The sequence below is a fragment of the Lagopus muta genome, chromosome 7 (assembly GCF_023343835.1).
Source record: "Lagopus muta isolate bLagMut1 chromosome 7, bLagMut1 primary, whole genome shotgun sequence".
NCBI lineage: Eukaryota > Metazoa > Chordata > Aves > Galliformes > Phasianidae > Lagopus > Lagopus muta.
The window spans coordinates 36,695,802-36,710,737 of NC_064439.1; the positions used below are offsets into that span (position 1 = coordinate 36,695,802).

The 14,936-nt window shown below is 41.1% G+C and overlaps 1 protein-coding gene across 9 annotated transcripts in view; it reads right to left on the minus strand.

Moving 5' to 3' along the window:
* THRB (thyroid hormone receptor beta) overlaps positions 1–14,936 on the minus strand; it is a 173,660-nt gene that overhangs the window by 43,709 nt on the left and 115,015 nt on the right. For 8 of the 9 annotated variants that reach the window (XM_048951370.1, XM_048951367.1, XM_048951368.1 and 5 more), the window contains one exon: positions 6,431–6,492. In XM_048951370.1, the coding sequence (XP_048807327.1) occupies positions 6,431–6,437 (7 nt within the window). In that variant the 5' untranslated portion in view covers positions 6,438–6,492. Of the gene's footprint in view, positions 1–6,430; positions 6,493–6,599; positions 6,661–14,936 lie in introns of those variants that run through there. The other variant, XM_048951373.1, reaches the window with a different exon arrangement.

A 14,936-nucleotide genomic window follows, 5' to 3' on the forward strand; every position in this document is an offset into this window, starting at 1 on the left:
TAGCCTTTCAGGGAACGGGGCATATCAGAACATGCCAGCAAGTGCCTGAACCACAGGGCTTGTGGTGGTACTACTCTCCAACAGCAGCCACAGGCAGATGGGTACCTGGGGCAGAACCATCCCTCTGTTTGTTTCGAACCAGGATTAATTTGTTATCAGAACAATGATCCAACTCTCCAGAACTCACCACTGATTGTGTGAATATGGGAATGTTGATGATTATTACCTTCTCCATATTATGTTGGGTAATTCTTTTTGGTAATTCTCGTAATTGCCTGGAAATCTACTAATTCTCTTACTGCCTGAGAAAGGAAAATATCATTTACAGATTAGGATAAAATAGCATAAAATATTTCTTTTTAAATGTCCAATTGCAAAGGAACCACGTGGGAAACCAAATTGCCCTATAACTCACCCCCACACTTTTGGAAAATCTTGATATACTCAGTACTGCTTTGGCCACAAACCCTCAAATCCATTCACATGGTCTTTCCTCAGTCCCATGCTGAATCTTCCATCCCTGTCCACTGATGAATGGACACTGTTCACTAACAGCAAGTCCTGGGGATACGTGCACATGACTGAAGCTCTTTGGTGCTTTTTTTTTCCACTATGAAGAAATAGTTGAAGTTATTTTGCTTCTAGAATATTTAAAGAACTTTGTATCCTCAAATAGGACCTCCTGTTTAAGGACCATCATATGAGAAATGTTCAGTTAAAAAGAAGGGTACTAAAACTAGCAGTCTTGACAAACATATGTTTTAGAAAGACAAAACTAACAATCATAAAACCAAACTAATAAAAAAACTAATAAAAAAACTAGTAAAAGTTGGCCCAAATGATGCAAAGAAAGAAAGACAAACAGGGATGTGAAGAGAGAATTCTTTAAAACCTAAAACAAACTCAAGTTTTGTATAAGCCTAAAATAAATGATTTTCGGACAAGTGATCACATACACAATAAAACAGATCTGAAAGTTTGGCCTTCCTGTTTTGAAACCTGAACTCTTTAAACATTAATCCTAAATTATGTAGAATGCTGTAGCAAATCTGTTTTACATCAGAAATGTATTTAGGGAATGTAAAAGTTTGATGTTTTGTTTTTTTTTGTTTGTTTGTTTTTAACGTGGAAATAACTGGTAAATACCTGACAGGACAGGAGCTCCCCCATAGCTCACAAACAGCTTTAGACTTGGCCTAACAAGACATATGCTCCTCTCTACATATCAGACTACGCATGGAGGGCAAGGAGCGTGAGCTCCCTGTTCTGACACAGTCAGAAGAAGTGAACAGCAGTCTGTGGTCAGGCTAATGAAGAACATAAAATGGCAGGCCACTGCTCTGGCAGAAGTACAGCAAACAAGTATTTTACTTTATAGGTTAGAGAAGAGTCAGGAAGAAAAAGACTTCTTTTTTTTAATAACTACTTTAGTAGGGCTCTTTTCTGCAAAATTAACAAGTGTGTTATACACTGACAACATTATTCACCCCCTCTAACTGATGGCAGCAACACACAGTGATACACAGTCTAAGAATGATATTCAAAATTTTTAACAGTCTGCTGCCATCAGAAATACATTCAGAGAGATGAGTTAACAAAAAGAACCATCTCTGGTTAAAATGCAATTACTATAGAAATGGGCTAAGTATACTTGTGGATTATTTAAAAAATAGAAAAGGGAAAACCAGGGCTAACACAATGAAACATACTTAAGAAAATGGCTAGCAGATGTTGCAAAGCTAAAATAAATGCATGTTTGCTTTCTCTGTTTATTGTGAAATTTAACCAGGCCTGAATGCTTTGAAAAATACATGGATCTTTTCCAGAAAATATAGCAGGTATCCATGAGTTGTAAGTAGCAAACTTAAATACCTTTAGAAACACAGAAGTAAGATTTTCACATTTGCATGAAGAAAAAACACTCCTTAAGAGAGCCATCTTTATGAAAACCTGAACACGTTATTAGGGATGAACATTCCTAGTAACAATGTTTGAATGGACATCCAAACAGTACAAAATGTCACACAGACTACTTGCCTTTTGAAACTTTTTAAAGCATACAAAACATGGAAGTTTAAAATGTAAAAGTTAAAATTAAGCCAGAATGTCTGCAACCCAGAACTTTCTAAGTGTGATATTTTTAACTGCATATTCAAAAATACGTTTCTAAGTAATAAGAGCCATCATGGAATGATTCATAACTTCATGCAAAAACATCCCACAATATAAATCTTGTTAACCTTTTGCAAATCCCCAAATGCTCATTACAAAGCTGCTGAATCCCAGTTTAACAAAACCTTATATTAAAGTATTTACTGTCCTTCTAAAAAGTCCACTGCTTAAAAGAAACAGTACACTTGAGTTAGCAGGATTTTATTGTGGCCTGGTGGAAAAGAAGTGTCAGAGTCTTTTATCTTAAATTAAATTATTCTAGGAAAATCATTACGGAAGTTCAGAAGAAATCATTTCACAGCCGAGGTTACCCAATAAACTGCTGTCCTTCCAAATTAACAGCAAGTTTAAAGGATAATTAGCAGTGCTGTGAAAAGATTCATGAAGAAAACATGCTGTATTTCCTACTCTATTATTTTTCCCAGTTCTTGGAAACTACGTACAACATCCTCGGAGGTAATGCTTTTCAAATAGATTTGTTTGCATAAGGGCTGGCTAATTTTCCTCTTTAAATGAGCAACCTGTTAGAAGAAATGTTGCATATTACATTCTGCTTATTGAAAACATTAATTTTTGACATTTAAATTATATTCCCTAATGTAAGCACTTAATTTTATCATAACTCCTATCTTGATCTAACTTTACAGCCATTACCAAATAGAACACCGTGCATATTTGAGAGTACAAGCACAATGTTTGGGTCTGTTAAAGAAAACAAATCTCACTCCAAGTAAAATCAGGGGAAAATCCTGGCCTTGGTGAAGCTGGTACTACAGACTTCATGAAGACCACAACCATGTTCATTTTAATTTTTATCTACAATAAAATGAAATGGGAAATGAAAAAGATTTACAGTATTTAACAAATACTGCTTTCTGAATTTTAGACCCTGTTCTTGAACTCCTTCTTCAGTTGTCACTCTAATAAGAGGCAGATCTGACTCAGGGCCTGTCCTGAATCCTGGGAGAAAATGGACAGAAAGCTGCCTTCAGGGACAGACTGTGAGTAAATAATAATACTACAGGCAAAAGCTTCACTGGAGTGTTTGGATAGCAACAACTTTGTTATGAATCATGCTGCATTTTTATTTCAAACTCATCATACCAAGGGGAAAATATTATTTTCCAGCTTTAAAAATTTATTATTCTATTGTGCAAACAAATGGAAGAAAGAACGGTAGTTATTGCTGAATTAAGACTGGTATTTAAAAACTTATAGCTTTTTTTTTTCCGGATGTTACTCCATGAACAGTAATTGCTCGTGTCATCTGTAAAGCTGATGATGAACTCTGGGAGAGCTTCACGCAGGCATTTCCCAGTTACTTCCATTTTTTATAAAACACTTCAGTCTTTTAATTCTCAATATACATTACTCGTGGTCTTTAAAAGCATCACCTTCGCTACTGCATTCATCAGAAAGACCAGGAATGTTAAAAAAATAACTGTTTCAAAATAGGGAAACTAAACTTGCAGAATTTGCTTTGTTACATTCATGTATGTGACCACTTGTCGGAAAACTGCTTATTTTAGGGATTACCAAGCTTCAGTTTATGAGAACAGAATGTCTCTGTGTCTCATTTAGTGCTCAACTGCAAGATGTACATTATGTCCAGCTCTTCCCCCTCTCCAGAATAATCGTTTTATGTCAGTGTTTGGCCATCAGCACAGATACGTGTACATAAAACTGCTTAGGCAACTTCTGGCCCTCAGAACTGGCATAGCTGCAGAAATACACTGAGAAGCAGCGTTTACAAAACGTGCAGGTCCTGCTTGTCACTTCTGATGTCATCAAGTACACAACATTAAGTGCTCATTAACTCCAATTGAGTTTGTGTGAGCTCTAATTTGACTGCATTCTAAGAAAATGCAAATGTAGTTCAGACTTCATTAACTGTTTATTTTTCAGTTTATTTTTGCATGAAAAAAGGCACCTGCTACATTTTTTTTCTACTTTTTTCTATTTCATTCATTTTTAAGCAAATGCTCCTCTCTTCTGTAATCCTTCCATATTATCTGTATCTTAAGTTCCCAAAATGATTTTGGAAAACTTGATCTGTCTCTTAACTTAACACCTTTAACACCCTCAGCACATACAAATACAGACGTGTGCCAGAAAATAATCAGACCAATAAATACTTCTAAAGTTGAGAAGTCAAAAATGCAAAATATTTTTCCTGTGGCAACTGGAAAAAGGAGTAAAGCTCAGCTTTATTACCGAGGGCCAAATTACACAATCTTCTATCAGAAAAAGTTCAGTACATTGCACAAGAAACTGGAGGCTTTGGGGCAGTGCCTACAAGAGAAAAATCCTTCCTGTAATAAAAAATATTACATGGGCAGAGCAATCGTCTGTCAAAAAATCAGAATAATACAGCCCATTATTTTATGCAACTAGTTTCACTATGGATGTGATTTCTCTCATATTGCAGTAACAAAATCTAAGCTTTCCTTTTCATCCATTAGGGAAGGAGTCCCATGTGGCTTTGGAGGGTGGTATTTACGCAGTTTTTATAGTTTGAAAGCTTTTTTATTTCAGCTATGCTTCTTTTCACATTCACTCTCATGTAGGAAATTTCATTTGTATAATGAAAAACAGGAAATATAAACTGCTCATAATGAAAAGTGCCGGATATCAACAGCCACCTTCTACAATTAATCTTTTTTTTTTTTTCCCCACACCATTATTATTTTCCTTGCACATATTGATTCTACTCACTTCCTTTCAATGAAATGAAGGCCCTTCCAATTACTGTCTGAGTTTCTTCCATGATCATAACAGACCTTCAATGGTGATGTCCAGAGGACAGAATTTGCTGCAAAGTCCCACCCAAAAAGAAGACACATCCCAAACTGCTAAGGTGAAGATAAAGAAGGTACACTGCATTTCCATCCTTGTCTTTTGCCATCACAAAGCATTAGATGCTAATCGTTCCCTCTAAAGCCACAGCAAAATTAAACCTTGTAGAAAAAGGTCAAAAAAACATAACTTGGGACACAAGAGAGTACGTGACAGAACTGATGAGACTGAGTTACGTGTCAGTGCTGCACACTGTTCCTGAAATAGGTATTTGCTAAAAGAAATTGCTCTGACAGTAAGGATTCCAATTCCCTCCAACCCTCCCGTGGTGCGATGCTAACCCAGAGCCTGACACACTACCACAGCTCAGGTAACTTTACTCCACCAAAAGCCTCAGCACCATCTGCTTCCAACTTACATTCATCCATGCCTAAATTCTGGTTCAGACAACAGCAAAGAAGCCATAAAAACAGAAGTCAAATATCATCTTTGCATGTTTTCAAATAATTCATTTTACTACGGAAACATCCATTTAAATGATACTTTGTTTTTGCCACAGATTTTACTCTCCTTCTCATACCTACGACCCAAAACCCAAAAGACCAACTCAGCTGATGAATAAAAGCTGTTACCATTTTATGGTCAGTACAAAAGGATGGGAATGGAAAGGATATTCCATCTGCTCAGCCAGTAAAAATAAGCTATTCCTTGAATAGGAATTCAGCCTTGTTTGTGATGAGTTTCTCTATGTAGCACGTACTGCATTTCACAAAGAGGCTTTAGAGGTCCCAGTTATACATATTTCAAAAGATGAATACCATTGGCAAACAGTAGCAGCAGAACATTTTCTTTTCTTATGCAAATAATAAAACATAGCCTGGAAGTTTAAACTTCTCTGTATGACCTCCATGTAATAACTGCATCTTTGCAGACACACTGTTCCTGAATTAGAATACAGCATTTTTTTTTTTTAAACATGATTCATGCATAGCCTTCAAATGCTTTACAACTGACAGGGCTAAGAAGGTGAAGAGGACTTAAAATGGTTAATGGTCATCTCACTTTGGATCTTCTGCCCACCTGCACCCCTGATCAATCATTACCTAAAGAGTACTTGGCAATCTGTGTAAAAGGAATTGGATTGTCTCACTTGGAACGTCAGAAGATACATTCCTGTTACAAAATAACTTAAGCCAATACACTCAGCAGACACGGCCATTGTACTAGCGGTGGTGGGTGAACGAAAACAGAGGAGGGTAAGAGTTGTGGTGCAAAGACGTTGGGGATGATCACTGTATGTCCCACAACTCTGTGCTCTGAATGGAGGATAAACCTTAAATTCTCAGCATTCCCAACACTGCATTCAGAACTTGTGACGCACTATTTCGCAGTAAATACTGAATAATAACAACTCCAACACAGAGGGAAATACTGTATATATGCTCCTATGGAATATAGTTACCTGACATACTGCTGAGAGTTACAGATGTGTAGTCATTCTTGTTCTTCTGTCACCAATGCCACCTGACAAGAAAAAGAAAAAAAATCCCAAATGTAATACATCCATAAACGCGAATCTGCAGAACACAGTCAGTATTTAAACACAATGGAATATTTTGGATCTTGAATACCATGCCAAAGCCCAGCAGACTGGAGGAGCTGTGGGCAACTGCGCTTCAGAAGCAAGGTCAGAATGCTGACAGCAGCAGAAAAAAAATGCTTCTGCTCCTTTGTGGAACACTTTCCCCTGATTTTTTTGTAGAAGTTATTCAGGATTAATATGTAACTTTAGAAACTGTAAGAGAAAATATTGTGTTCCTGATGATACATGCAGATTATTTTCATGTTTAGTAACAATGGAGGATTCAAAGGAATTACAAATTCTCTGCCGACAGTTATACTGATTCTTCCTCAAGTCACTTGAAACACAGAAACCATTAACTTCTACAAAGTCTTGAGATACACACCAGTCATTTTACTCATTCGGTAGAATGGTAGCTTACTTGTACTCCTGATGTTCTAACAATAGTTTTAGAATGATTTTTAACTATGTCAGCTTTGCAGAGAAACAGTGTTTCTGAATGAAACATGCCCATAAGACAATGCTTAAGCACTGCCCTCATAGCTGCTCTTTGGCGACAATGTATAGATCCAGGTTATCCTCAGAGGTATTTACTGACGACCAGAAATGAGAAATGTCTCCTTGGCAGGAATAAACACTGCTCTGTTTTTCCCTATTGATACATAAACCATCATCATTCAATACAGTGCTGCTGTTCTGAGAACCCTCTTGAGGTTTTATGTAGGTCAATCTGAAGGTAATGCTTCCCATCTATTTCCATGGAAACTACAACAAAGAGCACAATAACACTATTTGAAGGAACAGATTCTCAGCTACAAACCACTGTTTTTCAACACAGTCGCCACCATCAGCCAACTCACAGAGATGAGCTGATTGAAACGCTCTTCATCTCTCTGTGTGTCAGCTGTGCGAACAACACGTGTAAGGTGGCTTGTATACAGCAGCTGAAACACACCGCCCACCATCTCATTGTGTTCACATCCCTCCTTTGGTCTCAGCAAGTGTCGATGAACGCCAATTAGTACCATTTTCTTTCACATGGAGGAATTCAGTTCCACATCTCTGCTTCATCTGCACTCCCATGTCAGACACCATTGTGTCAGACTGCCCCTCTGCTGCCATCTGTCACACAGCAACAACATGTCACAGAATTCTGGTGGGAGGATTAAGCCACTACTGCCATACCACCACCATACGACCACTGACATCATGGGCCAACATGACACAATGGCATTACTTTTGGAGCAGCCCTCAGAGGACTGAAGCAGCAAGGAACCGGATTTGTTCCTGAAAGTAATGGTTTTAATATTTAGAACTGTAAAATGGTTTGAATTGGAAGGGATCTTTAAATGTCATCTAGCACATCTCCCCTGCAATGAACAGGGACACCTACAGCTACATAATGTTGCTCAGAGCCCTGTCCATCCTGACCTTGAATGTCTCCAGGGACGGGGCATCCACCACCTCTCTGGGCAATCTGTTCCAGTGCTTCACTACCCTTGGCATAAAAAACTTCTTCCTTATGTCCAATCTAAATCTCCCCTATTCTAGTTTAAAACCATTTCCCCTTGTCCTACCACAACAGACCCTGAAAAAGAGTCCGTTTCCTTCTTTCTTACAGCCCCCCTTTACATATGGATATCACTCTCAAGTCTCCCCAGAGCCTTCTCTTCTCCAGGCTGAACAGCCCCAGCTCTCTCAGCCTGTCCTCCTTGTGGAGGATCATTTCTGTGGCCCACCTCTGGACACACTCCAACAGGTCCACAACTCTCCTGTACTGAGGACTCCACATCTGGATGCAGTACCCTAAGTGAGGCCTCACCAGAGCAGAGTAGAAGGGCTGGATCACCTCCCTCAACCTACTGATCACACTTCTTTTGATACAGCCCAGGATACAGCAGGCTTTATGTGCCGCAAGGATGCATTGCAGGCTCATGTCCAGCTTACCATCCATCAGTATATCAGAGTCTTTTCAGTAGGGCTGTTCTCTAGCCTTTCATCCCTCAGCTTGTATTTACAATGGGGAGTTGCTGTGACCCATCTGCAAGACCTGCACTTCAATCTGCTGAATCTCATTATGTTCTCCTGCACCCACTTCTCAAGCCTATCCAGGTTCCTCTGAATTGCATCCTGTCTCTTGGGCATGTAGACCACACCACAGAGCTTGGTGTCATTCACAAACTTCGGAAGGGTGCATTTGATCCCACTGTTGATGTAACTGAGGAAGATACTAAATAGCATCAGCCCCAATACTGAATCCTCATGGACACCACTCATCACTGATATCCATCTGAGATCTCCAATTTAGATTGTCTTTTCCTTTCCTAAGTGCTTATGAACATATCAAGAGTAGTATTAACTATGCTCCCTTTCTGCTCGCTATCAAAGACCAAAGGCCCATGAGCTGATTTTCTAACAGGAGAGAAAATCAGACAGCAGCCACAGCACCTTTATTTGCAGCACCTACGTTTACACCATCCACACCACTTTTCCCAGGTTTCTCAGGCAGCACGTCCTCACTCAGACATCTCAGCCTCAAACAAACAGCCTCATTCGATTGTTCAAGAGAGGTGCAGATGTGACATTGAGAGACATGGTTCAGTGGGCATGGCAGGAATGGGGCAATGGTTGAATTACATGATCTTAGCGATCATTTCCAACCTTAACTATTCTATGATTCTATAATTCCTGCTAGCTTTGTAGCTTTAGGATGATCCAGCCCCCACAGAGACAATACTCCAGGCATCATTCCAGAACAAAGGCAAGATCTCCTTAGATTTTTTTTTAGTATGAAATCCTGGGCCCCAGCATGCAAAACTGACCCCACTAAAACCAATTTAAAACTAGCAAGGTATGGCAGCCAGCTTCTTCTATCAGCAGAGAATGCATATCATGTTGGCATAGACGTGACATTTCATACGGCAATTAGAATCCTTCTTTGCTTGTCCTGATCAATACTTCAACGATCTGCTCTTTGGGCTTAATTTCTCTCTTCTCATTCAGCACCACAGTATTTCCTCTCGGCCGCTGGCCCTTCACACGAGGAGTTTCCCTTCCTTGCCCCTGAAATAGTGTTCCACCAACAGCTGGCTGAAAGGACATCGAGTGCATCTGCTCTGCTTAGACATGGACTACGAAACCAGAATTAGAAAGCAGGTGAACGACGGCGATCGCATGTACCACATAATTAATGTATCTGGGACGCAGCCTACCGGTTTCACCTCAGCACATCAGCCCTCCTGCGCAGCCCGAAAACCCTCCGACCAGCTCCGCCGCGCCCCGGACACCTGCGGCATTACAGCCGCTCGTACACGCCCTGCGAAACGGCAGAAGGCCGCCGTCGCACACCACGCTACTTCCCGACCCGCTCCTCGACGCGGAGGAAAGCCGCGTTCCGGAGAGGCCGGGGGCCAAGCGCCGAGCCTCCCGGCGGCGGGCTTCCTCACGCACCCTCTGCCGCCCCGGAGGGGGCCCGGCCCCGCGGCGCAGTACTGTGGTGCCCCCAGGCGGCCGCACGGGAGCGGCCCGCAACCCTTCCGTGCCGGCGGGCTCAGACATCGACCTGCGCCCCCCAGCACCACGCTGAGCAACCTCGCCAGCTTTTATTATCATCATCATTTTTGTTTTTATTCCCTCTCCCCCACACCGTCCCATTCAACCCAGCCCTTTACATTAACAGTTGTCTTCTCTGTAATGTTTTCCCTATCACTTCATGCCTCACTACATTAATTGGGCAGATCTGCTAAATCTTTAAGTTAAATTAATTGCTGCTCCAAGATTCAACGTTGCTCCATGATTTGAAAAACAGAACAAAGCAAAAACAAATCCAACCCAAGCAACAACAACAAACAAACAAAAAACCCACAAGCCTTGAAGTTCACTGTGTTTGCAAAGCAAGTGCAAAGTGAAACCTATGGAAAGTTTTACAGCACAAAATGCTAAAATGTCCTCCAGCATACATGCTGTAATGTGTTTTTATCTCCTTGTCTTTTCTTCCACGGAAACTACTCAAGACTCCATCAGAGCTCTTCTCAGAAAGACAGCATCTCTTTCAGCTCCTAGGGGAAAAGCAAATATTCTGCTTGGTATTTGCTGTGTACAAACAGCACCACCAGAGGCAATAAAACAAGAGTTTTCTTTGCTGCTGACACCTCGCGGAACTTCACAATCCTTGATTGTCAATCAAAAGAGTAAGGGGATACAAATTTAGCTCATCCCTCCAATTCTGATCAGCCTTTTCCCCATCCCATGTCACGGGACCCCAGGAACCTCAACAATAAACCAGTTCCCAGAATTTAACTGTGGTTTGGTGACTCACTGACACATAAGCACTCTTGAAGTAAACAATTCAGTGTTTTATTCTGCCCCTCCTGTAAATAATTAGCTACTAATCCTAAAATTATTAGTTTTGCACCAATCTATTTAAAAAAAAAATAAGAGAGAAAAAAAAAAGAGAAATATAAAATTCCTCAGTGAATTCTGTATAAAGAGAAGAATTTGAGCCCTGCTGGGAGCTCTGCCATTTCCCTCACGGGACCAGGATTTGGCACGGAGGCAGCTGCCACTTGTGTAAAAAGTCTAATTAAGAAACTACTGTAGGAAAAGACAGCCCTTTGTTTAAAGCACTATACCAACACATCTGGTTTTGGCACAGTCTTCCTAAATCTCACAGCTCGAAATGGAGAACGCAGATCTTTTTTTTTTTTTTTTTTTTTTTTTTTTTAATCTACTGTTTATGATTAAAATAATCCTCCATTCCAGTACCCAAAACCTGGGCTACCCTCTGAGGGCTCTATGTCAGCAGGAGGAGTAGGTCGCATCTCCGTTATAATTACAGCACTCGCCCCTTACAGGCATCAGTGTGGAAGGCAGTGTTGGAAATCATATTCTTTTTCAGTCTGCATGCAACTCAGGTGTCTGTGATGGGACACGAGTGGGAAGGAGGCAAATGAGTCACCACATCAGGCCAATAATATCTGGGAGTCTTTGCAAACTCTGGAGATTAAGTTTTTCTCTTGCCAGAAGTGACACAACTTTTATGTGGGAGCTTTGCTACCATCAGAGCAGCATTCATTACATTATCCTTTATGTGTAGAGCACTTGCCTGCTCACAAGGAGCCAGCCAAGGTCTCATGGCTCTGAGTCATGGGCCCCGAGTAAGCAGGAGGAGCTCCAGAGGCTGCCTCATCACCCCACGAGCCCCGGAGGCCAAACAGCAGGGCCACAGGCCAGGCAGTGTGCTCCTGCTCAAACCCCAAATCAAAAAATGCCCATCTTTGGGATCTTCTCCTCTGGCCTGAAAAGGTCATACTTAGAATTAATTCTCAGGCTTTGGTCTCCAATCCAGCAACAGTGTCAAGCCATATTGCAAATTACTGCGCTTACTCTCTTCTCCTATAATGAAAGGTGATTAACCAATTAACACTAATCACTGTGGTTAAGCATTCTCCCACTCTCTCCAAGCACTACCTCCTCCATACAAACACTGCATTAACCAGTGAGCGCATAAAAGGACCGCATCTTTACTCCATCACTTCAGATGCAGATTGTGGCTGCCTCTGTTAGGCCATAGGCACAGTAACACTGTGGTTTGAACCTTGGTCTCTGTGCACATCACAAACCATGTGCTGCTTGGCAGGCCTCAGACTTCCTTTCCATGTGGTCCTTTCTATTTGGCCAAGGCTATAAAGGGAGACCAGCACTGTTTCTGCTCATCTCTTTTCAGGAGAGATAAGAGCAAAAGGTAGTTCTGCACCTCTCAGACGCACTGACAAGCCACCCAACTCCTAATCCTTAACTGCGCCATCCCTTGGTGTACCTTTTAAAAGGCAAAGGGAAGGCCATGGTCTGACATGGCATATCCACACAGGTGCCTCCTGTTACTGTATTCATATCACTCTGTATAGCTCTTGTCAAAAGGTGAGGAATAAGGGTACAGAGTGGGACAACAGAGAGCATAAGCCCCAGGTAATGAAAGATGAATGAAAGGGAATGTGAACATGGTAAACAGAACGATAAACAGTGCCAACTGCTGGGAGAGAAGACAGTGCAGAGGAAGTGAGCACTACTCCCTTCTGGAGATCTATTGTTTTCTTCAACTGACCCTTGAATCTAGAAGTTAAATTGAAGAAAATAAGAAAATTATAGGCAGGTGTGTTTCCTCCAAAGGTTAAAAAAAAAAAAAAGAGAGAGAGAAAGAAAAGCAACTTTCTAATTTCTGTCATGTTCATCTAATTTTTTGGAAGCCAGCTTTGGTATTTTTTGCAGGCAGCACCAGTACAGTACCTGAGGGCACTGGGCTGATCACACATACACAAAATCAGGCCTTACTTTTGGGAAGAACAGTGAGAAAACCAGCCAGCAAAGGGAGAATGAAGCTCTTGCTAAACTTCAAATATCTAAGTAACAACACGAGTAATGGCCAACAGCAGTAGTAGATTTAACATCCTGACCTGTATGAGGATATGACAAAGGATATCAGAGCCTTTGTGGGGACGTGCCCAAGAAGTGAAAAAACTAGCAATGCCACAATAGAGAAATGACCACATAACCTCTGGGCTGTGTTAGTACCAAAATGAACTTTTAAATGGTTTTCGTATATAGCAGGAAAGCCAAATCACTATTTTGGAGCACATTAATATAGAGAATTTTTACTAATACATATTCCATGGGGACTGTACTGGGCCATGACTTATAGAACATGATACATAATATAATGAGCAAGCTGTGTAAAATACACTGAACAACTGCACATCACATGAAAAATAAAAATCTATGTAGTATGAGATATGTTTAAAGAAAAGCCCCCATCAGAACTGGCTTGTAGGCACAGTCTCAGCAGCAGGCTCACTCATGTTTTTTATTGCTAGCTTAATTCAACCCACAAAAACATAAAGTGCTACAAGGAACAAAATCAAAAATGAAGTACATTATCCATATAAACATTTGCAGTCTATCCTGAAATGCTTAATCCAAAGGCAAAGAACTACTGACTTTTCTGATACGAACATTCAGTAGTTCTGTGTGATCCCTTTCTCATCACACAGACCTCACAGTGGCTTGGGTTTGTTACCGTTCAGGCCCAGAAATTCCTGTTTTAACTTGCTTCTTGAACACTCCAAAAATTGCAGAGCACTAACAAGTCAAGATTATAATAGCTCTGCAACAGTCAGGATCAGACCATAATATGATATGTGCTCCCTGCTGGGCAGGCTTCAGCAGCTATTTTACAGCATAAAAGCCAGAAAATTACTATATACAGGCAACGAGCATGATATGTTATAACTGTAACCTCAGTGTTTTACAGGTTTTTGAAAACACTTGGGCTTCAATGAGCAGAACATATTAATTCAATGGATAAAATCATTCCTCCTGTAGTCCAGCACTGGTTGGACCCCAGGTGTGGTACACCCTTTGCAGGACAGACTGAACGATGAAGCCATTGCGCTGAACATTACCTGCAGGAAACGGAGGTGTCCCAGGCAAAGCTGGATGGGCCATGGTTAACTTGATCTAGCATCTGATCTAGAGGCTGGCAACCCTGCCCACGGCAGGGGGTAGATTATCTCTGAGGTCTCCTCCAGCCCAAGCCGATCTACGATTCTGCAGTTATGCAGGTAAATATCATTTTTATGGCTTCAACATAACTTCAAGTCTTATTGTATTTAGTCAATGTATCTTTTTATAAAAAAATAGGAATTATTGTTGTCTTGGCAAAGAAGAAAGCTGCAGAATGGTGTTAGTAACACAAGGAGCTCCCCAGCAGTCAGATCACAGCAGAAAAGCAGTTTCATAAGAGTCATCAAAACGCATCATCAAAACAAGATAGGAGAATAGTGCAGTGTTACCTTTAACCCTCTTAGGCATCAAGCAGAAAACTGCATATGCAATGCTTCTCTCAATCTGTATTCATAGAAATGAAAGATCATCTCACTCACTGTTTCTCCACCATTTGTAATTGATGATCCCCACATGGAGCCACTGCCTTTCCCTGAGATGCATACGCCCAAAGAAATCTGCGTGTAATCTGCTTAGGACTGTGTCAGAGCAAGGAGTGCAGCCTCCTCTTTGTTTTACGGCAAGCCTGGCAGAGATGTCAGCAATCTCACTACTTCACGCCGCTCTGGCCTACTGCATGTGTACACAGGAGGGCATGCGAGGAGCACAGAACTGGCAGCAGCTCTCTAGCCACTGGTCTGATAACCCATGCTGTGCTCTCATAAACCAGCTCTCTCACAGCTTAGCAGGAGCTCCGTCTCTGATGAGGTTATCAGCAATGAAGTTGCACGACTGTCTTCATACGGCATACAGGAATTACACACAGCACAAACACCCTGCGCTCACTTCTGCTGTTGCTTGCAGTGGGGGTGAAGAAGACCAAGTATGA